The sequence below is a fragment of the Strongylocentrotus purpuratus genome, unplaced genomic scaffold, assembly GCF_000002235.5.
Source record: "Strongylocentrotus purpuratus isolate Spur 01 unplaced genomic scaffold, Spur_5.0 spur5_scaffold_1, whole genome shotgun sequence".
NCBI lineage: Eukaryota > Metazoa > Echinodermata > Echinoidea > Camarodonta > Strongylocentrotidae > Strongylocentrotus > Strongylocentrotus purpuratus.
In genome coordinates, this window is record NW_022145594.1 from 37,291,728 (window position 1) to 37,317,692 (window position 25,965).

At 37.0% G+C, this 25,965-nt stretch overlaps 1 protein-coding gene across 2 annotated transcripts; it reads right to left on the minus strand.

Moving 5' to 3' along the window:
* LOC591266 (cystathionine beta-synthase) lies at window positions 1–25,909 on the minus strand. 2 transcript variants are annotated; one of them, XM_030978169.1, is made up of 13 exons: window positions 25,614–25,909; window positions 24,286–24,471; window positions 15,321–15,436; window positions 8,958–9,092; window positions 8,254–8,538; window positions 7,618–7,709; window positions 6,379–6,589; window positions 5,858–5,963; window positions 5,222–5,299; window positions 4,174–4,308; window positions 3,475–3,583; window positions 2,929–3,013; window positions 1–1,589 (listed from the first exon to the last, which is right to left on the minus strand). In XM_030978169.1, exons 2-13 carry the CDS (start codon window positions 24,405–24,407, stop codon window positions 1,468–1,470), a joined length of 1,596 nt encoding a protein of 531 aa, XP_030834029.1. In that variant the 5' UTR covers window positions 24,408–24,471; window positions 25,614–25,909; the 3' UTR covers window positions 1–1,467. The 2 variants fall into 2 exon arrangements, with proteins under 2 accessions (XP_030834029.1, XP_030834030.1); XM_030978170.1 differs by lacking the exon at window positions 25,614–25,909 and adding an exon at window positions 25,510–25,538.
* Window positions 25,910–25,965: the final 56 nt, after the last annotated feature.

Genomic DNA, 25,965 nt, shown 5'->3' on the forward strand with positions numbered 1-25,965 from the left:
TCAAGCCTTGTTTTGCAATAGCAATAAATATACCTGTTTCAATGTCTTAAGTGCTTCATAAATCCAATTAAACATTATTATTATTCAATGCTCAAGTGAGCAAATTATTATACCCTGTACCAATATATTAATACATGTACAATTATTCCCTAAATAGACAATAGAGCCAAAATATTCATCTTCTTCATTCATTCTGTATACATGTTAACCATGCTTCTGCTATATACTTATATACATAACACACTTTGACCATACTTTCTACAAATGATGAAATGTATTTAGACAAATACATGTACTTTTTGATGGCTTTTTTTGAGGTTAAATGTTGTATAGCATAATACTAGAAAATGGTAGGCCGCTGTGAAGTTTGTTTTCCTCCTTAAGTGAAATATTAATCAAATGAGAGGCAAAAATAATGTATACGCCTTATACAGCAATATACGTACTATATGTACTATACACAAGAGGATTGTAACACACGCACTATCACTATCTTCAAGCACAGCAGTGAGATTGTTGTGCCGGGAGCCGTCAGAGCGGAAGGTTCCTTGCGCAGGGCAGTGTACGGCCGTGATCGCATTCCTTTCACATATTTATGCTAAAATTCACCACAATTATGGATGGAATATAAAATGATCTCTTATATACATCTTTTGATACATGGAGAATGCAAGACTATAGTTAACGCACTTAAATCCCATGTCCTTTTTGCTACCAAAACTGTACACAAGTTTTAACAGATTCAAGCAACACTTAAAAAACATGATCAATGAGGCTAAAAAGTAAGTTTGTTTCAAGCTACTTACAAGGGAAATGTTCAAACTATGATTAACTCACTTTTCTGATAATTTCAATAATAAATAAATCAAGAAAATGGAAAAACAGTCAAACCTGTTTATAAAGGCCACTCGAGGGAAACAGAAAAAGTGGCCACAGGTGGCCTTTCTAGACAGGTTCTAATTTCTTTCTCAAGGGAGACAAAATACTTAGTTGCTATAAACAGGTGGCCTATATAGAGAAGTGACCACTAAGACAGGTTTGAATGTATCCCATATACACTTAAACTGTATATGGGACATACATGTACCTGTATACATAATATGAAGAGATAGAGAGCGAGAAAAAAAAAACAATAGTAATTTTTGATTTACATAGACTGATTATTTTACATGTCATTAAAAAGTAGAATCTCTTCACAGAACAGAAAAATAGGATTTAACATTTCTTGTCTTAAACATGAATGAACATTGACTATAAACTATTAGAAGGAGAATAATGTACTCGCTACAATTACCTCTATAACGAGTGGTTTGTCGATGCAATGTAGCAAGTTGTTCACCATAACATTTTTTCTTAACTTTTTTTGGTTGAATTTTTATATTTTGACTGTAGAAAGAATGTCTGCTAGAGAAAATCACTCTTGTTCTTCTTCTAAAACTGAAGGTCTAGATGTTTTTGATCTACCGATTAGGAACCATTTTCTACGCCATTCGGTTTTGGTTGGCTCTGAGTGATGTAATGGAGAAGATCAATTCTTGTCGCGATGCCGAAGATCATTTTCTTCTGGGCCACAGTTTGGCTTGCAGAGTCTGGATTGGAATAATAAACAAAAAATATAAAGGATATTAAACTCAGAAGTGGATTCCATTCCGGCAATATTGAAGTGTACCAATCACCAAAACTATTTTTCTCTGTATGTCAGTTCACGTCATAAGATGATGACGTGGATCCTAATCAAATGATTGGTTGAAAGCGTACACGTGACCAGGCATTTATTTTGCCTAACGCGTTATTTGGATATTAACCGGTTATTATCCAATTCAAATGACCGGTCATTAGTAAAATCATGTTATAAAACATCATTTTATAAAACATATAAAACGTAATCTTATATAACAAATAATACACATCATTTTGTTCGGGCATTACTAAAATTACCCACACTTGGTACCTTTAAAATAGTCCAAACGCCCTCGGCGATATGTTCCAAAGGTACCTTGTGTGGGTAATTCTTACTAATGCCCTCACTGATGTGTATTATTTGTATATTATTCCATGTCAAAATCTATAAAGCTTTGAATATTATCTCTGCAAAGATATTTTTAAAGTTTCAATACAATCTCAGTTTACTTATCACTATAAACTGAGTCTTCTTTTCAACCCTGTGTGACCTTAAATGGCATTACAAAGACATTACAAATATTGAATAGTAAATATAGTTTAAAGGACATTACAGGGATTTGCATGGTAAAATCTCAAATCTTTGTAAAAGGGCCAATATATATTTATTTAGTAACGTAATGTTTTCTTTAAAAAGCAGAGTAGTCCCATTCCAAGCAAAGAAGGGCCTGGGGTCTGTTTCACAAAGCTTTTTTTATCTATAAAAAATGCTAAATTTCGATGACAAATTTGCTCTCAGCCAATCAGATGCCATGATTTCAGTAGCTTATAACAGTAGCTTGTAACTTGTTATTGATATCAAGTTTTATGAAACAGGGCTCTGGTTTATGAGGGAGCCCTGCAATGAACAAATGCAACATAAAAGATACATGTACATGGTAATGATATTGACAACATTTAACTGTAACGAGACACAAACAAAGGTTTATGATACAGACAAGGCAAAAGAGCAAGGAAAAATGTAAATGAATTAGAGTACTATATATACAGTTAAAAACAAAATTATTCATACCCTAATCAAGTTTTGAAATTTGTTATGTGAAAAATTGATTTGTTCCGATCTATATTTCTTTAAAATCTAAGTACTCAACAAATGCTGTTATTTTACGAGTCCACCTTTCATTCTTGAGTTATGAAAAATGCAGCAGACATCAACTTTACGAGGGGTATGAAAAATTTAGTTGTTATCAACTGTTAGATGTAAATTATTAAAATGCATCAGAATTAGTAAACTTGAAGATAACTTACACAGTCTCTGATCTTGAAGGATAAGAACAAAATGATCTTGATCGAAAACTCGGGAGAGATTGCCGAGCGTGGTGTCCAGAGTGACCTATCGAAAACAATCGGTAAAAAAAAAGATTAACTTAATGAAGTCACATTTGTATAGCGCTTAATAATACTGCATTTTAGGCACTTTACATTGTAACCATTATTACCTTGGTTTTGGGATTCAATTGCTAATCCTCACATGATGGTGCACATGCTCTGCTCCCTGGGGAGTATCCTAGCAGAGTGACATTTTACAAGTGCACACATGCGAATCCAAACACATTAACTTTTACACACTGTCAGATACAACTGGGTGGAGAGTGGCAAGTATAGATTAATGTCAACCTTATCAGGACAATTACCCCCTAGACAATCATCCCCTGGGAAAAATTACCCCCCCGTCCCTCCAGAAAATTACCCCCTAGGTCAATTTTTGCACCACAGATAAACCTCATGTTCAAGTATTACTTTAATACTTAATACAGAATAAAGAGATCAGTATTAGTCTTTAAATATACTCACTGTTCGAAATTGTTTGTACAGGCAGTCAGCGACTGGTGTAGAAGGCTTGATTTTAGCAGCTAACAGCTGGGACATGAGACTACCAAGTGTTACAACTCCCTTCACATCACTGTAATAAATATAATAATTTTGTTTTTTAATGACAAAATGAAGTTAACTTTTGAATTCTAATCCAGGAATCTATTTCCAAAATGTATAATAATAATAATGGTGGCTTCTTAGAGGGCACACAAGTCTGTCACCCTGTGAGGCTCCTGGGGCTTAACATTATTACTCTGGTCGTTGCTGGCGGCCAAATACGTAGCGCTCTGGCATATCAGGTACCCATTTACGCTTGGGTTGAGAGTGGCAAAAGTGGATGAGTTGGGTCAGGATTTGGACCCTAAACCCTTGGATTGAGAGTCAAGAAAATAAACCACTGTACTAGGACACCTTCACAGAATAAGTTGTCTACATTGGTATGGTTGGTTTGTTCGTTTGTTTCACCTGACTGCTAAGAAAGCATGTGCATGCTTGTACGTACGCAACCAGGTGATCAATAGCTTTAAGTCCTCTCAGAGGGACTTGGTAATGAGGATTAATGCCTCACCAAAGGGCACTAGGGCATCAAATTGGTTTTGAACCCCAGACCTCCCGGTTACGAGACCCCCGCTCTACCACTAAGCCATCACACCTCCATGGGGAAAAACATTGTCTTACCCGGACTCTTCTACCACGGGCAGCTGGTCAAATCCATTTTTGTTCATAATGTCGATAGCGTCCTGACAGCTGACCGTTAGGAGGACGGTCAAGGGGGCGCCCAGCTTCAACATCGATATGGGCTGATTCCACCACCTACACAAACACAGAGAGAAATACAAGTTAGATATTTCCTAGAATTGTTAAAACATTACAAAGTTTCATGTGATTTTATGGGATTTCATCATAAATATTGCTACCACTCACCACTCACCATTACCAATATAAATATCTATTATTATTATCATTATGATTATTGTCATCATCACCATCATCGTCATCTTCATCCTCATCATCATTATCATCATCATCACAATCATCACCATCATCATCATAATCACCATCACCACCATCATCATCATCATCTTTATCATCATCATCATCATCATCATCATCATCACCATCACCACCATCATCATCATCATCTTTATCATCATCATCATCATCATCATCATCATCATCATCACCATCATCATCATCACCATCATCATCATCCTCATCATCATCCTCATCATCATTATCATCACAATCATCACCATCATCATCATAATCACCATCACCACCATCATCATCATCATCTTTATCATCATCATCATCATCATCATCACCATCACCATCATCATCATCACCACCATCATCTTTATCATCACCACCATCATCATCATCACCATCATCATCATCACCATCATCATCCCCATCATCACCATCATCATCCTCATCATCATCATCATCATCATCATCATCATCATCATCATCATCATCCTCATCATCATCATCATCCTCATCCCCATCATCATCATCACCATCATCATCCTCATCATCATCATCATCATCACCATCATCATCATCATCACCAACACCATCATCATCATCATCATCATCATCATCATCATCATCATCATCATCACCACCACCATCATCACTATCATCATCATTATTGTCATTATCATTAATAATAATATTTTTAAACCACTCAAACACAACACCTCTACAGAGCAGAGTTTCTTACCAATGTTGTGGTGTGTTATCCACATGCTTGTCAATGAATTCTTTCTCAACCATCCAGTCGTCAGACAAGAACTTGGTCCTAAAACAAAGAAAGAACAAAAAAGTTTGAAACAACAATAAAACAAATCCAACAATCCATCGAGGTAAGTTCTCCTATCTGTCTATCAAGGTAAGTTCTCCCAGCTCGAAGGTTGATAGCAACAGTTTCCCACACATCTGTTTTTTGCCAACCTGGTACACTCTTGCAGCGTCATTCCACTCCATGCCTCTACGTTCCCCTCTCAGTTAGTCCGACTTTCTACATTCTAGCTGCACACAAATTACTTTTTCAGTGATTACTACACTTTATAAGATGATGAAGTGGATCCTAATCAAAAGAATGATTGAGAGTTTACACATGACCAGGGTTTTATTTTACTAATGACTGGTCATTATGACCGGTCATTAGTAAAATCATGTTATAAAACATCATTTCTATAAAACAAATAAAAAATTCCTCTCAAAACAGTCCAAACATCCTCGGCTATCGCCTCAGGTGTGTTCCAAAGGTACCTTGTGTGGGTAATTCTTACTAATGCCCTCACTGCTGTGTATAATTATTAACACATACTTGTTTATAAGTTTACCAGAAACTTACATGTAATTCCTGACTGAATCCGCGAGGAGCACCACACAGGTCTGGCCTTCTCTTAAGGACTTGGCAGCCTCCAATGCACCAGTCATTGAGCCACCGCTACTACCACCTGTACGAAGAAAATTTGGACATTTGAATAATAATAATAATACTCAGTTTTTATATAGCACTTATAAGAATCACTAAGCGCTTCCAAACTCGGAGATTATTAGCCCGGCTCTAGCATTTCAAAGAATTAATTCGTGCCAGGTACCCATTTATATCACCTGGGTTGAGTGTGGCAAATGTAGATCAATGTCTTGCCAAAGGACATTGGCATGATTGACAAGCCTTCATTCAATCTTTTTCATTTGTTATGTGTAAATGAATGGTAACTGCTTGCAACAAAGGTCTCGGGGTGGGGGGGGGGGGGATTCACTGATCTCTGTGTTGTAAGATATGACCATCTCCAGTTTTACTATGGAATAACCTTGAACACAATGCGCAGACTATTCCATTCTTGAAAAATGGGGGTGGCAACTTACCACAGAGGAGTCCCTCTTCCTTGATGAGTCTCCTTGACATTACGAAGGATTCTTTGTCCCCGACCTTGAGCCACATATCCACGACTGTTCGGTCCAGTACGGTCGGAATGAAGTCGTAACCAGTTCCCTCCACCTCATAGCTTGTGACGTCTGTCTCGTTAAGTTTCTCTGGTTGGGCTAGGATAGAACCCAGAGGATCAACTCCTACAACCTATGAGTAAAAACATCAATCATTAATTTCAGTTTTAATATTCTTTACTCTGTTCAGAGGCAGAGGGGCATCAACTCCAGGAACCCGTTTCACAAATCCTTTTTTCAATGACAAGTGACAAAAATCAGTGACAAATCTGCTGATAACCAATCAGAAGCAAGGATTTCAGTAGCTTATAACAAAAACTGTCATTTGTCACTGATGACAAGTTTTGTGAAACGGGTCCCTGGTCAATGTTCATGAGGGAACGCCCTTCTGGTCCCAACAGACGATATGTTTACAAGCAATAGAGTAATACCAAACGAAAGAGACTGGAGCGTAACTGTCACATGCACGCTTCAGTATATGGTATAAAAGTGACAGGGATGAGCAAAGCATACACAATATATAGTTGTGATCTATTTTTGTCAAAATAAATAGGTTCTATTCAATAAAATTGGCTTCTTACAAGATTCAATGGAAGTGGCAGAGAGAGATCAAGGGAGATCAAGATTGAGAGAAAGCAGATGATAAAGAACTTGGGATGTTGGGATAGTGGAGTATGGTGGATAGATGAAAAACATGGAGAGGAGAGGAGAGGAGGAGGGGGAGAGGGAGAGAGAGGAAGAGTAAGAGAGAGAGAAAGATAAAGAGAAAAAAAGGAAAAGAGATAGAAAGAAAAAGAGAAAAAGAAAGAGAAAGAGAAAGGGAAAGAGAGAGAGGAAGTGAAAGAGATAGAGAAAGAGAAAGAGAAAGAGAAAAAGAAAGAAAGAGATGAAGAGAAAAAGAAAGAGAAAGAAAGAGAAAGGGAAAGAAGGAAAGAGAAAGAGAACGAGAAAGAGAAAGAAAAAAAGAAAGAGAAAGAGGAAGAGAAAGAGGAAGAGGAAGAGGAAGAGAGTGAGGAAGAGGAAGAGGAAGAGAAAGAGGAAGATGAAGAGGAAAAGAATGAAGAGAAAAAGAAAAAGAAAGAGGAAGAGAAAGGGAATGCTTGAAGGGAATGAGAGAGTGGCACCGAGGTATCATAAAGAAATACTTTATTAGATTTATACCTTTATATGAGGGTTGAGTTCCTTGAGCTTCCTGCCGATTCCAGTCACAGTACCTCCTGTTCCAGCTCCACAAACAACCATGTCAACCTTGCCTGTAGGTATAATAACACAAGAGGGCAGCAAATAAGACAATTGCAAATCAATGGTGATTCAAATAGAGGAAAGGGTTCTACATCACATACTCCAGTGACAATTGCTACTTGGTTGATTTCCGACACTAAACAAATTCCTAGCTCATTGTATATATGCGCAAGCCTATTGTTGCGCACAATTGAGATTCATTAGAACGTTAAAAAACAACCTTACCTGTTTGTATAAGAACACAGGAGAGCAGCAAAAAAGATGATTGCGAATCAATGGTGATTCAAATAGAGCAAAGAGTTCTACAAGAAGTACTCCAGTGACAATTGCTACTTGGTTGATTTCAGACACTAACCAAATTCCTAGCTTGGTGTATATGCGCAAGCCTTTTGTTGTGCGCAATTAAGATTTAATAAAACTTAAAAAACAATGCCAGTATTTTTGCAGTATGCTACCGTGCCATATCTCAACAAGCTGAAATAATTTGAGAGAAAAGGGGAAAGCAGCGATTGATGGAGGAAGAAAAAAAATGAATGAAAATAAAACAAACCATACCATTGCACTGTTCCCAAATCTCTGTTGCTGTATTGTCGTAATGTGCCAACGGATTGCCTGCATTCCTGTACTGATCTAGAATCACGGAGTTGGGGATCTCGCGATTCAGACGCTGCGCCACGCTGATGTGAGATTCCGGAGCATCAAACCTTGCAGACGTCGGGGTTCTGACGATCTCGGCTCCCAGGGCGCGGAGGGTGTCGACCTTCTCATTGGACATCTTTTCCGGCATGACGATGATGCAACGGTACCCCTTCACCGCAGCTACCAGGGCTAGACCAATCCCTATATCGCAAAAATAGAAGTTAAAAATATATATAAGCACAAAAGGAGAAAAAATGCAGTCTCTTCTCTCTCACTTATTTTCAGTCTGTCAGCATGAGAGTCACCCATTCTTTAATTTTCTGTCATCTTTAATACATCTGTGTTCCATAATGTTAAATGCGTGAAGTTCCCCAAAGCTGTCTATTACTCTCTTCAGTCTTAACCATTTCAATCCCTTCTCTTTTCTCTCTCTCTATATATATACATATATCTCTCTATCTCCCTTCCCCCTCTCCCCCCCCCCTTCTCTCTCTCTCTCTCACACACACACACACACTTTCCCCTTCTGTATATATCTCCAACCCCCTCCCTCTCCTCTGTGTCCATCTGTACATGTATGTCTGTCTGTGTCCTCTTCTCTCTCTCTCTCCCTCTCTCACCTGTATTTCCCGACGTTGGTTCAATCAGTGTATATCCGGGTTTCAGGGTTCCGTCTTTCTCTGCGTCTTCCACCATCTTCAACGCAATGCGATCCTTGACACTTCCACCGGCATTGAAGTATTCACACTTAGCCACTGAACAAAACAAGAAGAAGAAGAAGGAAAAAAGAGGAATCTATGAAACGTGTACGTGATATTGAGGTGAATACATGAAAATATGCTAGTCAAAATAAAAATTGTTTGACAATTGAAAATTGTAAATGATGACAATTTTAAGAGCAACAAACTTTCACATGTTGCAAACTTTCTGTGTTGTGTTAGTTGTATTTCAACCATGCTTAAAGGGGCAAAAGATGTTATGCGCTACACCACAGAAGTTTCCGGCTTTACAAACACACACTTGATTTCTTTTTACAAGTTATATAAGTAAAGAATTTTATCATGCACATGGAACCCCGGTCAGACTTGGGTTCTGTGTGCGCAAACAATTGCACTGACCAATTTACTCACAAGTCGCTTATATTTTAATTCAGGGGATCAGGTAAATTTGCCTCAGATTCTAAAAAAAAATCCTGGATTTAGCTCATGCTGCAATGATAATTATAAGCCTTTAAAGGGATCCGGTAACTTTGTCTCAGATTCTGAAACAAAATTCTGGATTTAGCTCATGATGCAATGATAATTATAAACCTTTAGGTCAGTCAGGAGCCCCATGACTTTTACAAGCTGATCGCCTGTCTGATTATCAAGATATTTATGATTGGAATTACAAATTTTGAAAACCGTTCGCCTGACGGTTTTCATAACACTACAGTCTATTGGGGAAAACGAGTATGGTAAAACTGGTCACTCAAAGATTTTTACTTTTTTGAGGCACTTCTTGATCATTTTGAAGCGCAATTTTTTTAGGGCTTCAATATTACATATCACAGACACTGATAACACTTAGGGCCGTGTATCTCAGATTTAACATTGTTAAACGATCCCTTTAAGTCAGTCAGGAACCCCATGGCTTTTACAAGCCGATCGCCTGTCTGATTATCAAGATATTTATGATTGGAAATCAAAATCAAATTTTGTGTTTTCCTAACGGTTTTTATAACACTACAGTCTAATGGGGAACATGAGTATAGTAAAATCGGTCACTCAAAGATTTTTACTTTTTTGAGGCACTGTTTGATCATTTTAAAGCCTAATTTTTTTTAGGGCTTCAATATTACACCATATCACAGACACTGATAATAAGTAGGGCCATGTATCTCAGATTTAAAGGGATCGTTTAACAATGTTAAATCTGATATACACGGTCCTTCATGTTACAAGTGTCTGTGATATGGTGTAATATTGAAGCCCCAAACAAATCACGCTTCAAAATGATCAAGAAGTGCCTCAAAAAAGTAAAAATCTTTGAGTGACCGGTTTTACCATACTCGTTTTCCCCAATAGACTGTAGCGTTATGAAAACCGTTCAGCGAACGGTTTTCAAAATTTGTAATTCCAATCATTAATATCTTGATAATCAGACAGGCGATCGGCTTGTAAAAGTCATGGGGTTCCTGACTGACCCAAAGGTTTATAATTATCATTGCAGCATGAGCTAAATCAAGGATTATTTCTAAAGGATCTAAGACAAAGTTACCGGATCCCTTTAACATTGTTAAATGATGCCTTTAAGAGTGTATTTAACCTTGTAATATCTCTGTAACATTCTATGTACCACAAAAGAAATCTGCCTTTATTACATTTATCACGGGATAGAGGTACTGCACATGACTACATGTACATGTATAACAAAAGCCTACAGATTATTTAGATTTAAGTGTTTCCGGGCCAGATTAAAGGGATCCGGTAACTTTGTCTCAGATTCTGAAACAAAATTCTGGATTTAGCTCATGATGCAATGATAATTATAAACCTTTAGGTCAGTCAGGAGCCCCATGACTTTTACAAGCTGATCGCCTGTCTGATTATCAAGATATTTATGATTGGAATTACAAATTTTGAAAACCGTTCGCCTGACGGTTTTCATAACACTACAGTCTATTGGGGAAAACGAGTATGGTAAAACCGGTCACTCAAAGATTTTTACTTTTTTGAGGCACTTCTTGATCATTTTGAAGCGCAATTTTTTTAGGGCTTCAATATTACACCATATCACAGACACTGATAACACTTAGGGCCGTGTATCTCAGATTTAACATTGTTAAACGATCCCTTTAATCCATACTTGTGTCAAAAGGGTTGTCATGATACAGGTCATTTAGCAAAGCCCATGTTTTGCACAAAAGCAACCCTTCCATCAAATTGGGGTCCCTGTTTTGTGAAAAGATTGTAAGAGTGGCAAATGAGGCATAGAACAATTAAGAAGAGAGAATTAGACCTCGGCTGTGATTTTTATTTGAAGTCTATTTGGCTGTGTGGCTGAAGTATTACAAGCAACACACATGTAATAAAATTACAATAATATCCTATATTATATAGCATATATCTGTCCCGCCCTGTGCAGTGTGTGTGCACTCTAATACAGAGAAAGAACTTATTTCTAAGAAAAAAACATTTTAAAACTTGTCAACAGAATCATCATTTTTGATATATTCTAGCAATTTATTCCAAAGCCCTGCTGATGCAACCCATGAAGAGCATGACCCGTAGAACTTTGTATTTATTTGAGGGACAATAAGGAGAGACTCAGCAAAATTTCTGTATGTATTGGGTAGGTAGTTCAGTCAAATACGTAGGAGCCAATCCTTCCAGACACTTCAAGGTTCAGACAAGGATGACTTGATTCCAGCACAAACAGGTATTACTTATTAGTGTAATCTCTTAGAATAAACATGTAGTTATACAGTAGGCTTACATCACCATGCAAGCCGACACTTCATCTAAACATGTAATTGTCATGTATTAAAGGTAAAGACCAGTTATGGTCATGAGATTGCATTTCGAAAGAAACGTTGTGGAATCGATCAGAAACGGATCATCTAGCATCTGCAAGGTTCTGGAATCATCAAAATGATAAGAAATTTGGCCCATTCTTCGTAAAGTTACAAGCACTATACACAAAAAGATGTATATGGGACTACCCTATATCTCTCACAGACCATGAGAGAAACAAATTTACCCAATATATGAATTAGTAGGCGGTTTCCCGGCAAATTTTTTATCATCATGTATTAGTCAAAACATATTCTTTCACATGATTGCTAATGAGAGCTTCCATTTCATTTTTTTAAATTGGGGCGTTTCCAATACCGGTCTTTACCTTTAAAGAGAGATGGACTCCTTTGATCGGAGCCTGTCTTTTCAGACACTTCAAGCCTTCAAGGTTCAGATAAGGATAACTTAATTCCAGCACACACAGGTACCTGGTAACCAGTGTAATCTCTTTAATAAACACGTTGTCAGCATGTATTAATTTAACAGAGAGATGGATTCCTTTGAATGGGATCTCCTGACAAGCCAAGTAGCAGAATTGAGGAAACCCCAAAGAGTAAACAATACTCTTATCCCCAAATAAAGGGGTGACCTACTGGTACATAGATACATGTTTTAAAGTATTTATACTTTTGTTATAATATCCCCCCCCCCCACACACTTTATTTGATTGTAAATATATCATTGTACACATTTATTTCACGTTTTGTGTGTGAAAAATAAATTCAATTCACTTCAATTCAATTCAATGTGTTCATTCATAGTATTTATCAACTACCACTACATGTCTGTGTGTTTGCATGACTTGGCATATATTGCTTTTATGTGGGTACACAACTATACATGCTTGGTAAACAGCTCTGTCATGGATGGTCTAATAACTCTAATTTCAATTGTAAGGATTCTAGATTCTTCTTAGAAACTTGGTGACAACCCTCACAGATAACTGTTGAGTAAACAAAACCAGAGGAACTTTTGTTGTTACAAGAACAAGTCAGACAACTTGGGGTACAAAACATATTTTGTGTGAGAATTTTCATTCTTTGTTTTTGTTAGTGTGAAAGAGTCATGCAGCTGCATCGTTGACCCCATCTGAAAATGGTGTCATTATTCTCCCTCTTGTAGACACTTACATGTAATTCTTAATGTCTCACCAGGAACCCAAATTCAAGGATTCTCCCCTCATGCGCCATGCAGAGAAGAATAGAATCTAGATCTGCACCTGTTAAATAATCCCCCTCCCCCTCTTGAGTCACTGGCTGAAGCCTGGTTGTCAAATTGCAGACCCCCCCCCCCCCCCTCCCCCCTCCCCGCTCCCCTCTTCTTTTTCCCTACATTAAACATGTCCTTCTGTTAATAATGGGTGTTAATTTGCTACAAAGCCATGATTGGGGTAAAGAGTAAGTACATGGAGTGTCCTTTAAAGCCTGTCTGTACTAGTTTGGCCAGGAGGGATTTAACCTCCCTGCAAGGTCACTGGCAGGTGGTTATACAGGTATATCATCAAATCAGCTGATGATGATGATGATGATTCACAGCATTTGTATGATCTGTTTATAAAAACATTCAAAGGCGCGATCAAATCAGCTCTCAGTTAACATAAGAAAAAGGGGATCATGGGGGACCAACAGGCACCGCTAAGGCATGGTTTGCTATTCAAAGAGGATGCAAGTAGCTAAAAGTAGTGCAGTCCCGCTTTAAAGGGTGTTGCAAGGATTTGTACAGTGAAAATCTCAAAACTTGTAAAAGGATCCAAATGTTGTTTAAAAAAGTATGGTTGCTGAAATATTCATCATTAGCAAAATAACAGTTATTTTCTTTTTTTTAAATTTGAATGTTTCTACTGGTAAAACTTAAAGAAAACTTTAATAGTAATAAGATACTAATAGCCAGTTTACACTATAAGAAATACATGTCATATATGACACTTGTTAATAAAGAATAATTGTACAGCGTACAAAGAAGCATAACATAATGATTAATCTAAGGTCAGTTGACATAAGTGTCAGCTTTGATGACAGCTGGTCAATTGTCAGTGCACACTCATGATAAGACAGGGCTGCATATTTACCCAGTTTTTGTACAAAACATAGGGCGCGTTCATGCTTGATTTTGACGGCCAGAATCAGGCATCTGTTACGCGTTTAGTTTAAAACACGGTTGCGTCTTAGCTCACTTTTGTAGAATCACCGAAAAACGGCGATCACGATCGCCGATCGTAAACTCACAAAAAGAGGCGATCACGATCGCCGATCGTAAACTCACAAAAAGATGCGTTTACAATTTGTAAACGGGTTTAAATGGGGTCAACGCACTGACCTCTAGTGGGTCTACGTAGCATGCACAGTGAAGGTTTGCGAATCCAGCTGGAAGACCAATTAAGGCCACACACGGAGAATTGCCTGGGGAGCCAGAGAAGTAAGCATGAACACTACATCGTGGAACTGCGATCACGATGAGCGTTTACGATGAGCGTTTCAGATCGCTCATTCTGCCTTCAAAATTTAAGCATGAACGCAGCCATATTCAGACGAGAAGAACAGTATTCTGATTCTTAATTGAGTTAGAATTTTAAACAATATTCAAACCACATTCTGCTATGATAAAACGTTTCATTTAAATACAATATTCAAACTAGAAAAAATGTAAACACTTACCATACATGCAGCTACATGTACACCGTATAATAAAAGTTTCCCTACAGCCATGTAATGATTTTTGGTATTAAGTTTTCAAATGAAATGATGTTCAAGCATAAGTTTTGCTATACAACGTTTTCATTAAAATACAACATCCAGGCTAGAATTTTTTTTTTAATACATAAATGCAGCTAATGTATATCCTTCCTCTACAGCCATGTAATGAATGTTGGTATTGAGTTGTCATATATAACGATGTGCCAAGTTTCAAACATGTATTTTGTTATATACAATGTTTCATCAAAAAATACAACATCCAGGCTAGAAAATGTTTAATACTTACCATACATTGTACATGAAGCTATAACGTATCTCTACAGCCATGTAATGAATGTTGGTAATGAGTTTTCATATGAAACGATGTGCCAAGTTTCAAACATGTATTTTGTTATATACAACGTTTCATTAAAAAATACAACATCCAGGCTAGAAAATGTTTAATACTTACCATACATTGTACATGAAGCTATAACGTATCTCTACAGCCATGTAATGAATGTTGGTATTGAGTTTTAATATATAACGATGTGCCAAGTTTCAAACATGTATTTTGTTATACACAACGTTTCATTAAAAAATACAACATCCAGGCTAGAAAATGTTTAATACTTACCATACATGTACAACATTTCCATACATGTGATGAATTCATAGAATAAGATAATGTTATATACGCTACCGTATATGCAAGAACGTAAAGAAATCCTTGGAATAAATTATTAATGCTTACATATTTGGCACTTGAGACCGGTCCCTTTGGTGACGTTGTTGATGCGGATGAGAGGCGTGTTTCCGATCATCTTCAAGATGGTGGGTTGCGCCCTCTCTCGAACCTTGTTACCCTCACTGAAAAAGAAATTTGAAAATATGTTGAAAGAAATTTTTTTCTTTTCTTTAGAAAATAATTTCTTCAAGTTTGTTTTATCATTTGGACCCTTCATAGGGCCATCCGTCCATATATTCCTGTACTGTACCATTTCACTGTATGTCATTATGTCATCATTTATTTTTTGTTTATTTTTAATTGTTAAATAAATTCAAATCAAATCAGGTTTCTCTTTAAAGAAGCCTGTTTCGATGAGGAAACATGATTTGACAGTTCTGATCATGCAATCAAATCACTCTAAACAAAAGAACACATAGAGAGAAAAAAACAAAGATTACTATCATTTTCCCTTTGAATGAAGTCATTATTTCCAATGATTCAACCCTTTCAGATTTGTCACTTCTGATAATGTAATCATATTAAATTTTTGATAGTGTACTCAATGGAAAGGCCCTAAACATAACTCCCCCCCCCCCCCCCACCCCTCCCCTTAAAGGGATTGGGTATCTTTGCCTCAGATTCTGAAACAAAATCCTGGATTTAGCTCTTGCTGCAATGATATAAACCTTAGGTCAGTCAGGAACCCCATGACTTTTACAAGCCGATGATTCAATGATTCAACCCTTTCAGAATTGCCGCTTCTGATTATGTAATCATATTAAATTTTTGATGGTGTACTCAATGAAAATGCCCTCATCCTGATTTTTTTTCCCGTTGACATGCAAGGTTACATGTTCAGTAACCTAGAAGATGTGACCCTCTTTAGATAGCGAGTAATTAATATCTATCACCGACAAATTTTAATTACATATGGCAATATAGCACAAACATTAGTGCGTGTGTAATTGACTATGCATAGATGCATACCATACGGCATGCATGTAACTATGCTACATGTAGTTTGCAAGTGCCAAAGGGAAGAATCTTTGGCCATGTCAACTCTCTGCATACATTGTTTTAATATATGTATGGATGTACACAAACAACACAGTTTTTGAGTGGATAAACAAATTGTATATTTTTAAATTTCAAACATCAATTTGTTAAGTGATTTGTTCTCTCTTTGTATCATCTTGTATTTGTTATTTTCAGAATCATTTTTGCTTTTAATAAATGATGGTGAAAAAGAATATCTAAGTGAGGCTGGGAAATTAGACTACAAACGGACTGTATTCACGAAACTCTTTCTGTGCGGATAACTGACACAACTGCAGATTCTTGCCTGTGATACCAGAAAAAAACTAGTTATAGCATGCACAATCTGCACCATCTCCACTCCCTGGGAGTTTTCCTACCATATATAGTCACTGTGAGGGCACATGTACGATATGGCAATAACTATTAACACAAAAGCTTTTCTTATCCTATACCGGGTCCCCATTTCTCTCATGGGTACGGAGTGGCAAATGTAGATTAATGCCTTGCCAAGGGACATTAGTGATGTGTATGGGATTGAACTTGCGACCTTTCCATCTTAGGTCAAGTAAACCACTCGACTGCGACACCTCTACGAGTACAGTACAGGCTAATTGACTGGTGGAAGCCCACAAGAACGAAAGTCCGAGATGCCTGTGGCTATTGAAAACTAAGCATAATGAAGATGAGTCTATCTATGAGATATATAAACCAAGGTACATTTTTATTTTATTTTTTATTTATTTATTTTCCACATATGGGAAGGATCACCCTTTTCAGCTAAAAGCTGGTCTTCAAAGGGGTCCATCCACAAGATAAAAATACAAATTGTTGATAAAATACATTTGAGATATGATTACAATGATAAACAAGCAAACAAAACAAAAACAAATCATTATATATACATTAAGAAAAACAGAAATGTGCAGGATAGGCGAAAGAAAGAAACAAGGAATAGAGAGGCGAGAGAGAAAACCAAATATAAAATTGTTGCGTATAAAACAATCAAAACATAGTAAAACAAATCATCTGATGGGGTTACTCTGAAGGAAGTGTTTAAATGCTTGAATTGAGACTATTGATTGAGCGATGTTACTAAGTGAATTCCACAGCTTTGAACCCCGATAGACAAGTGATCTTTTACCGTAATTAGTTTTGGGTTGGGAAAGTTTTAATTTACGTGGGCCAGATCTTGTATTATATTTTGATTGGTGGAAAGAAAAAAATTTGCTAAGATAGGTTGGGCAGAGTTGGTGAATTGATCGGTACATGATACAAGCTAGGTGTTTTGACCATCGCTCGTTCAGACGGTCTAGTTTAAGTAATCGGTATAAATCATTAGAAGGAAACAAATAATCCACTTTTAACACTGTACGGAGAGCTCTATTTTGTAGAATTTGTAATTTTCCAAGATATGTTTTACAGGTATTTGTCCAAACCGGACTGCAGTAATCAAAATGGCTTTGCAATATGGTTTTGTAGAACAACAGTGCCGTATTTTGGTTAATGTATGGTCGGAGTCTTCTCAGAAGATAAATATATTTTATAACTTTTTTCTTAACATATTCAACGTGATTTTTCCACTGCAAATTCCTATCAATAACGACTCCCAAATATTTACAACATTCGACTTGTTGAATTTTTATGCCATCAATAAAGATATCAGAGTTATCAAATACATGTTGCATTTTCTTCAGACGTTGAGCTGTTCCCATGAACATGGCCTCACATTTTTTCAGATTAACTGTCAGCTTATTTTCAGACAACCAATTAGATAAACTTATAAGGTCATTATTCAAATTAAGTACAGCTTCCTGTGGATCTTTTGTTGATGTATATATGCATGTATCGTCAGCGTACAGTGCGACTTCACAACAGTTAATACATTTTGGCATATCATTTACAAAAAGAGTGAATAACAGTGGGCCCAGAATGGAGCCCTGCGGGACACCACAAATAATTTGTCTCTTTTCAGATAGGTAACCATTCACAGATGTAAACTGAAATCTTTCATTGAAGTAATTTTTAAACCATTCCAAAGACAATTGATCAAATCCATACATTTCTAATTTTTGCAATAAAATAGAGTAATCGACCGTATCAAACGCTTTTTTTAAGTCTATCATCACCAAGCCAACAATATTTCCCTTATCAATTACATCCAACCATTTATCTGTAACGTTAAGAAGGGCACTCACAGTGGAATGTAAAGGCCTAAATCCCGACTGACAATCAGATAGAATTGCATTATTGGTTAGATAATCGTGAATCTGATTGTAGACAACCTTTTCCATAATTTTTGCAAATATAGGAATAACTGATATAGGTCGATAATTTTCCATGCAAGTTTTATCACCTGATTTGTAAATTGGCGTGACACGTGCATGTTTCCATTGACTAGGCACAACGCCCATGCGCAGTGATCGATTCAAAATATGTGTTAACAATGGAGCAATAATTGTGGCAATCGGCCTTAAGAGTTTTGCTGGGATATTATCCGGACCAGTAGCCTTATTCACTGGGAGTGTCCTTAATATATTCTCAACCTCACTAGTTAGTACATCCCTAAATTCGAACAAAGTTGCATGAGGGTACAGAAATCGTGTAGGTTCAGTTTGAGTAGTAGAAAATGTACCATGCAAAGCCTTACCAATAGTTGAGAAATAATTGTTAAAGGCATTTGACAATTCCTGACCTCGTAGACTTTCTTCTTGAACTTTAATGCAATGAATTTCAGTATCATTCTTCTTTGTGGGCACTAGATTTTGTAAAGTTTTCCAGACTTTTTTGACATCTCCCAAAGCAGATTCAATATTTCTCGAGACAAAACTTCGCTTCTCTTGTCGAATTTGTGCTGTTACATTATTTCTGGCTTTTTTATATTTGGCCCAGTCATCATCCTTCTTTGATTTCTTCGCTTTATTCTTTAAGCGATCTCTAGTGCGAATCAATTGTAAAATATCGAGCGTCATCCATGGAGAATATTTAAGTTTAACTCGTGTTCTCCGGAGTGGCGCGTGTTTATCAATGGCAGTTAATAAAAGAGACAGAAACACTGAGCAAGCCTTTACTGGGTCACTAATAGTATAGACAACATCAAAATCTATATCACCAATGTCTCTTTTGAAGGCTTCATTATCAAAATTTCTCAGACATCTTCCAGTTTTGTACCTATGATAATTATTGAATCCAGCTCTGGATTTACCAAGGACACAATAAATCATGTAATGATCAGTAATAGAAACTTCAACAACACCACTGTCAATTATCTTTTCATTACAGTTACTGAAAATTAGATCAACGATTGTCGCGGATCTCTGTGTCACCCGAGTAGGTTTTTCAATCAACTGAGTACAGTTGTATGACTCCATTATATCAAGAAGTTTTTTTGTGTGGTTTAGTATAGGGCTATTCATCACGTCACAATTAAAATCACCAAGAACATGATATGGCATTTTTAAGTTATCTATTTTTTGAATAACTTGCTCAAATTCCTCAAACACCTTCATGTTCGAATTCGGTGGTCGGTACCAGCAAACAACTAGAAATGGTTTCTGTTTATAAAGTTTAATTTCAGTTATAATCATTTCAATATCTGTATTTTGCAACAGGTCATTTCTTTTCAAAAATTCGATACCATTTCTAATAAAATGTGCAACACCACCACCGAATTTGTTTCTATCACGCCGTAAGATTGTGTACCCTGGTATACATAATTCACTGTCATCAATATCAGAACAGAGATGGGTTTCACTAAGTGTCATTATGTCCATACCACAACTATTTACCAAAGATCTTATTTCATCAATATGTTTTTTTAAAGATAGGCAATTCAAATGGCCTAACTTTAGTCCCTTTTGTAATTGTAATTTAGTTATTTCATTCTTAACAACGTCTAAATCATCACTTACGATTGATTCATTGATACGTTCTATTTCCCTACTCGTGTCATTGTTCGTTATAAAGGAAGGACTTGAACACTCGGAGAAGGGCAACTCTTTCCAGAGACAAACATCACATTTCCAGTCAGAGTTTGATCGGAAAAAGAAATCTGATACATCGGAACATTTCAAATGACCCCATTTGTAACAGCTAATACATAACATGGCATTTTGATTATTTCTTACTGGTTTTTTACAAAAAGTGCAAGGATATTTGGGAGGCATTGGAAGAGAAAAGTGCACATATGATGAACAAAACAAAATCGCAGATGTACAAAGGATTCAATATATACAACTTAAACGAGAGTATAATATCAAATAGTGACAGAGGGTATATGCCATAGTTCCTTTTATTCAAATACAAAGTTCAGGTTTTACGAGGAGAGTTCCAGAGTATGTAGGTCACTTTCATCCCTGATAGCTCTATTTATTGTTTTCCCATTTGATGCTTGGAGTTTTGCAATCACGCGACCATCACTAGACCATGCAGTGAGAACATTCTTGATCTTCTTCACGCTCTTCAAAAGCTGTAAGTTGGCTTTTGTTAACTGTTCTTGAATAGCAACATCAGTGCCTTTCAATCTCCGACGGCGAGAGATTACCGCATGCCGGGTCCGATACGATGTAAACTTGACAACAATGGGGCGCGCTCTTCTCTCGGGTTTTCCATTCGTTCTCTTCGGTTGCTTGTTCGGGTCACCGACTCTGTGCGAACGATCTATGTCATCCTTGGAAATAGTCACTCCAAGGGAATCCCGCGCTAATTGGCAGATGACGTCATCCGTAGATTCATTGACCTGCTCTTCAACACCAAATATTTGGAGACAATTTCTTCGCGAATACTGATCAAGTTCAGCTACAGATAAGCGAAGGTTGTTCATCGTGGTGCGTTGATCCGTAACAATGGTTGAGAGACGTTGGATCTCCTCAGCCTGCGACTTGTTCTTGAACTCAGCATCAAACAATCGAGCCTCCTGATCATCCAATCGATTATGTAACAAAAGAAATTCTTTCTGCACAGCCTCATGGATTGTAACATGGATTGATTCAACTAGCTTTTTGTTCTCATTTTGAAAACGTTCAAACATTTCATTCATGACTCTTTGGGTGACGTCATCGTTCTTTGCTGAAGACGCCATATTAGATAGGTATAAAAAAAAATAAAAAAAATGTCCAGTGATGACGATACAGATAAGAAAAACACCAAGTAGGAGATGTAGAATATGAAAATGGCTCACTTTAGGTAGCTTCTCCTATCACGGACAGGCATTTCCTCCGTCAAGTAGTGTGGAGGCAAATGGTATCACATAGTCACAGACACTTCACAGACATACGCTATAACAATTCAACACGACAGAGAAATAGCATGAAATCACAGGAAACTCCTGAAAATACTTATATTGGGATATTGTTCTGGTTTCTGATGATAAAATATGTCATGAGGTTTGATTCCAGTGAGTAAATTGCGACAAGGTTGGTGATCTTACGTCAGATCAGGAGCGACTGTGTCGTAGGATCCTTACACCGTAGGCCCATGTAGTTTACCACAACAGTGGGAAGAAGAAAAAAACCGTAGCCAGAATCATCCACTGGAATAGCTTAAAATGAGTGTCTTCCTGACGATATGAAGTGAAGTTCTTTTCCACTGGATTCCAATAGTTATTTTCCAAAAACTTAGAATATCCAAATCACAGGAAGAATTCAGGCAATTAAGGTATAAAATGTCCTGAATTGGGAGCGCAATACAAACACGTCCGTATTTTCGATGGCTCTGGTTTACACTGTATGCATTACATCGCTATTTTGTCAAAGTCTGACCTCATACAAACCCACTTTTACCATCAAACACAAAGATAAGAAATAATTCTTATAATATCTCAGTCAGCGTGTGCAAATAGACATCAGTTTACTCAGGAGTGGGCAGGGCTCTTTAAACACACATTTTGTGTCGTCATTTCATTCTCTGCAATCGGTCTGCATATATTTGCATTTTGATAGCCAGTGCAAATACTATTGAGATTGAGCAATAAATTTACAGACTGTCATGTGCAATAAATGCTGTGACACACTGATAAGATGAAGAGTGGCAGTTTCCAAGTACTTTTCTATTAACCAATAATGATAATGATTTACAACTCTGAACAAATATATTGGCACATCATCATCATCATCAATTCATCATCATGACTAGTAATATTCTACTAAAATTTAAACAGAACAGAAGAGAGTGTGCAAGAGGAAGTAAGACAGCAGTGAGTAAAAATTGAGAGAACTATCTAGTTAGTAGTACAGGAAACAGTTTGGTGATTAATTTTATGATTCATACATGTATGTATCACACATATTGCTCAGACAGCTTCAATTCAAAACCCTACACAAATTCATTGCTTAACCGATTACCAGGATTTGGGGGGCTGAACTCAAACAAAGGTTGTTGACATTGCACTGTTTATAAACATCCTGTAATAAGATTAAGTACCAGTACATGTGAAGTGTACATGTACATGTAGATAAATAGAAGCCCTTTTAATCATATGTTTAGCTCTTAAATGACTTATTAACAATCAAGTTAGGATTTTTGCCTTAAGACTATCCAAGGAAGATATGAGTTCCCTGCATATTTAGAGATTTTATTTGATATATTCCAAGTAGTGTCGCATAAATATACTGCAACTATTAACTATATGAATGGTTTTACGCCAACCAGAAAAACATTTGTACTGTATATTTCGCTTTGCGCAAAAGTACCAGGAATCCAGGATGACTGTGCAAGTTTAAAACCACATCTCATTGTTTGTCAATAAGAACCTGGATGACCGTGCAGTATTTCTCCAAAATATATCTCATGGTTGGTGGGTGCATGGATGCAGAAAACAGTGAATACATGTTTGTTTTGTTTAAGAAACTGATATTCATGATGGGTTTTTTTTCTTAATTCTTGTCTTGGCATGCCATTAATGAAAATGGATGAAGTCATTTAAAGAGATTTCTGTATTGTTGGTTTTTTAAATATGAATATATTAATGACTTAAAAGTGTGTCACATTGGTTACGAAAGACAAGAGGAATCATTTGACCTTCTGTTGTCAGTCATAAAACCTGAATGTCTTGAACATGTTGAAAAGGGACACTTGAAACTGATATGAATGATTCAAGTTGAATCATGTACACATGCATTAATGAATTCTTTAATTTGTTCTTCCAGATTGAATAAACATAGACTATGGTAGGATTCCAAGTGGGATATGCTGGCTGCATTTATCTTTCCTCTGACAGCGATCTATCAATTCAATTTCTTGGCAGGATATCATGTGAATATATAACATGGAACCTGACACCCTTACTACAAAAATGTTATAACATACATGTACATGTACATACATGTACATGTAGATACTAGATTTAGTAACAAATTTGAGTCACTATACTGTATGTACACCACTGCACAGCATCTAAATGTACATCAGTACGAGAATACACCCGACAGTGGCCTGTACAAATGGCGAAGAAGAAGAAGAAACGTTGGTTTGATTACTGGTGTTATTCTTCTTCCAGTTGAGTACTGGCCTCTTCAAGTTTTTTCATACTTTGTGCGGTGCTTTCATAATTGTGTAATATTCAATAACTAAAAATTATTCCCCTGCATACCGTCTACTCAGGCGGTGTGATTCCTACTACAGTGAAACCTGTCTATAAAGACCACCGAAAGAGAGACAAGAAAAGTGGTCTTTAAATATACAGGTTCCTAATGCTACGGTCACAAAGCTTTGTAAGAACGATAACTTTGTACGAATCTCCATTTTTCCATTGTCTTCCTGAATTTCCATTTTCTGAAAATTGTAGCAGTTCGTAATGGCATTTGTGACCGAGGCTTTAAGTACATGTTTCGATGAGAAACCATTTCCAAGGGTAACAAAAAATCTGGTCTTTGTAGACAGGTGGTCACTAAAGCAGGTTTGACTGTATCTCCCTTTTAAACTGCGTAATATATTTATTTTATTCTGTTATACTAACCTTTTATCATGACTGTGAGGGCTCTTTCCCTTCTCCATCCCTAGATGCCATGTGCAGCGGGAGGGAAGGTCAGGGGCGATCCAATGCTTGTCAACCCCTCCATTCTGTGGTGTGGTTGCCATGGTTAAATGCCTTTCTTTTCTTTTCTACTAAGTTTCACGAACAGCTAGCTTACCAGTTCAATACCTGTAGAAAGAAATACAAAGAGACTGAATGAACAATGGTGCTATATGGCATGATGAGTGCTTAAGTGGAGGTTACGTCTGTGCAGTCTGAGTCTTATTGCCAGTCTGGCTGGCCTTCTTAGGGCTTGGTAATAATATTAAATATGATATTAATATACATGTATCGCCAAGCCTGGCCTGACTTGGCACCCATTTACCTGCATGAAGAGTGATGTAAACAAAACCTCAAATGTGTAAGTTATCACCCATTCCTGCAACAACAAGCCTTGCATACGTCACTATCTTTGGAGTTCGCTAATCGACTTTTTTTTTTTAAGCACTTTGAAGTCAGTCAAGAATCTAACAAAAAATGTGGAAATTTGTTATAGGATTAGGAGTGATGGCGCTTTGCTTACCTTCCGCGTGTTTCTGATGACAATATCTTATTCTTAATGAGCTTAAAGTAACAATGACGTGCGATTTACATGAAAAACACCGACCTCCAGCCTGGCCTCTCGGCTCCGCTCACATTCAGTCACTGCACTAGACCCTAGTACTAGTTTGCGATGTTGGTTCTGCAGCTATGGCCTATGCGAAAATGCCTGTTTTTTATGTTGCCAACTTGATATTTACTACCGGTATACAACACGGAAAGAGTTCGTTATCAATGTCAGCGTAGTCAGCCAGAAATAATTGTCTGGTATGGGGAATTATTTAATAAAAAGTGACATCAATTTTACAAATAGATCTAGAGGTCTAGATTCTAGTACTTACAAATAGTCTATAGTCTAAGTCAACTGCTAAATTGAAGTCCATACATAGATTTCATTAAGAATAAGACATTATTTTCATTCTCACAAATCACAGCAAAATATGTAAGGTTGGTGTCTGGCCCTTATCCATGTTCTCGTGCAGTATGGCAGAGACTGAGTACACAAATAACATTCAATTCATGAGTATTTGTGATCTAAAAATATCTCTCTCAAAACTAAATCATGCCTCAACTGCTCAATATTGTTTAAATACCGCATGCCAGGTGCCCACACACACGACAACTCACAGCTGCACAGCAGTTCACAAAACACACATCCATCTACAAATATTCGGGTATGAAGGAGGCAGATGTAGAAGACAGATTATTACACATGAGACAAATATACGAACCTTCGTGAACAGGAGATTACAATGAAATCCCAAAGTCAGCTAGACGTATCGGGTATCTCACACAAATTAAGTTAATTTGAGATTTATTTACGATGACGCAATGCACTTCACTTCTTCAGCTGGATTCCGTATTCGTAGCTAGCTCGATCGTAAGATAAAGTTAATCGTGTACGTGCGTCGTGTGTATATCGGTAGCTTGTACAGTACATGTATATACGGTGTGTGTGTGCGTACGTGTGTACGTGTACTTAACTTGGCTGCTACGTCAAATTTGTATTTCTTGTTGCGACTCTGACGGAAAAGAGAGCCTATTCGTCTATTATGTGCACAGAACATGACAAGAAACAAACGC

What these genes read in the sequence shown, in the direction of transcription:
- LOC591266 (XM_030978169.1), bottom strand. Translation starts at nt 24,407, where the DNA reads ATGGCAACCACACCACAGAATGGAGGGGTTGACAAGCATTGGATCGCC. An exon ending in ACCAACGTCGGGAAATACAG is followed by an intron (nt 8,539 to 8,957) that starts GTGAGAGAGGGA and finishes TTTGCGATATAG; the next exon opens with GGATTGGTCTAGCCCTGGTA. An exon ending in GATTTGGGAACAGTGCAATG is followed by an intron (nt 7,710 to 8,253) that starts GTATGGTTTGTT and finishes TTATACCTACAG; the next exon opens with GCAAGGTTGACATGGTTGTT.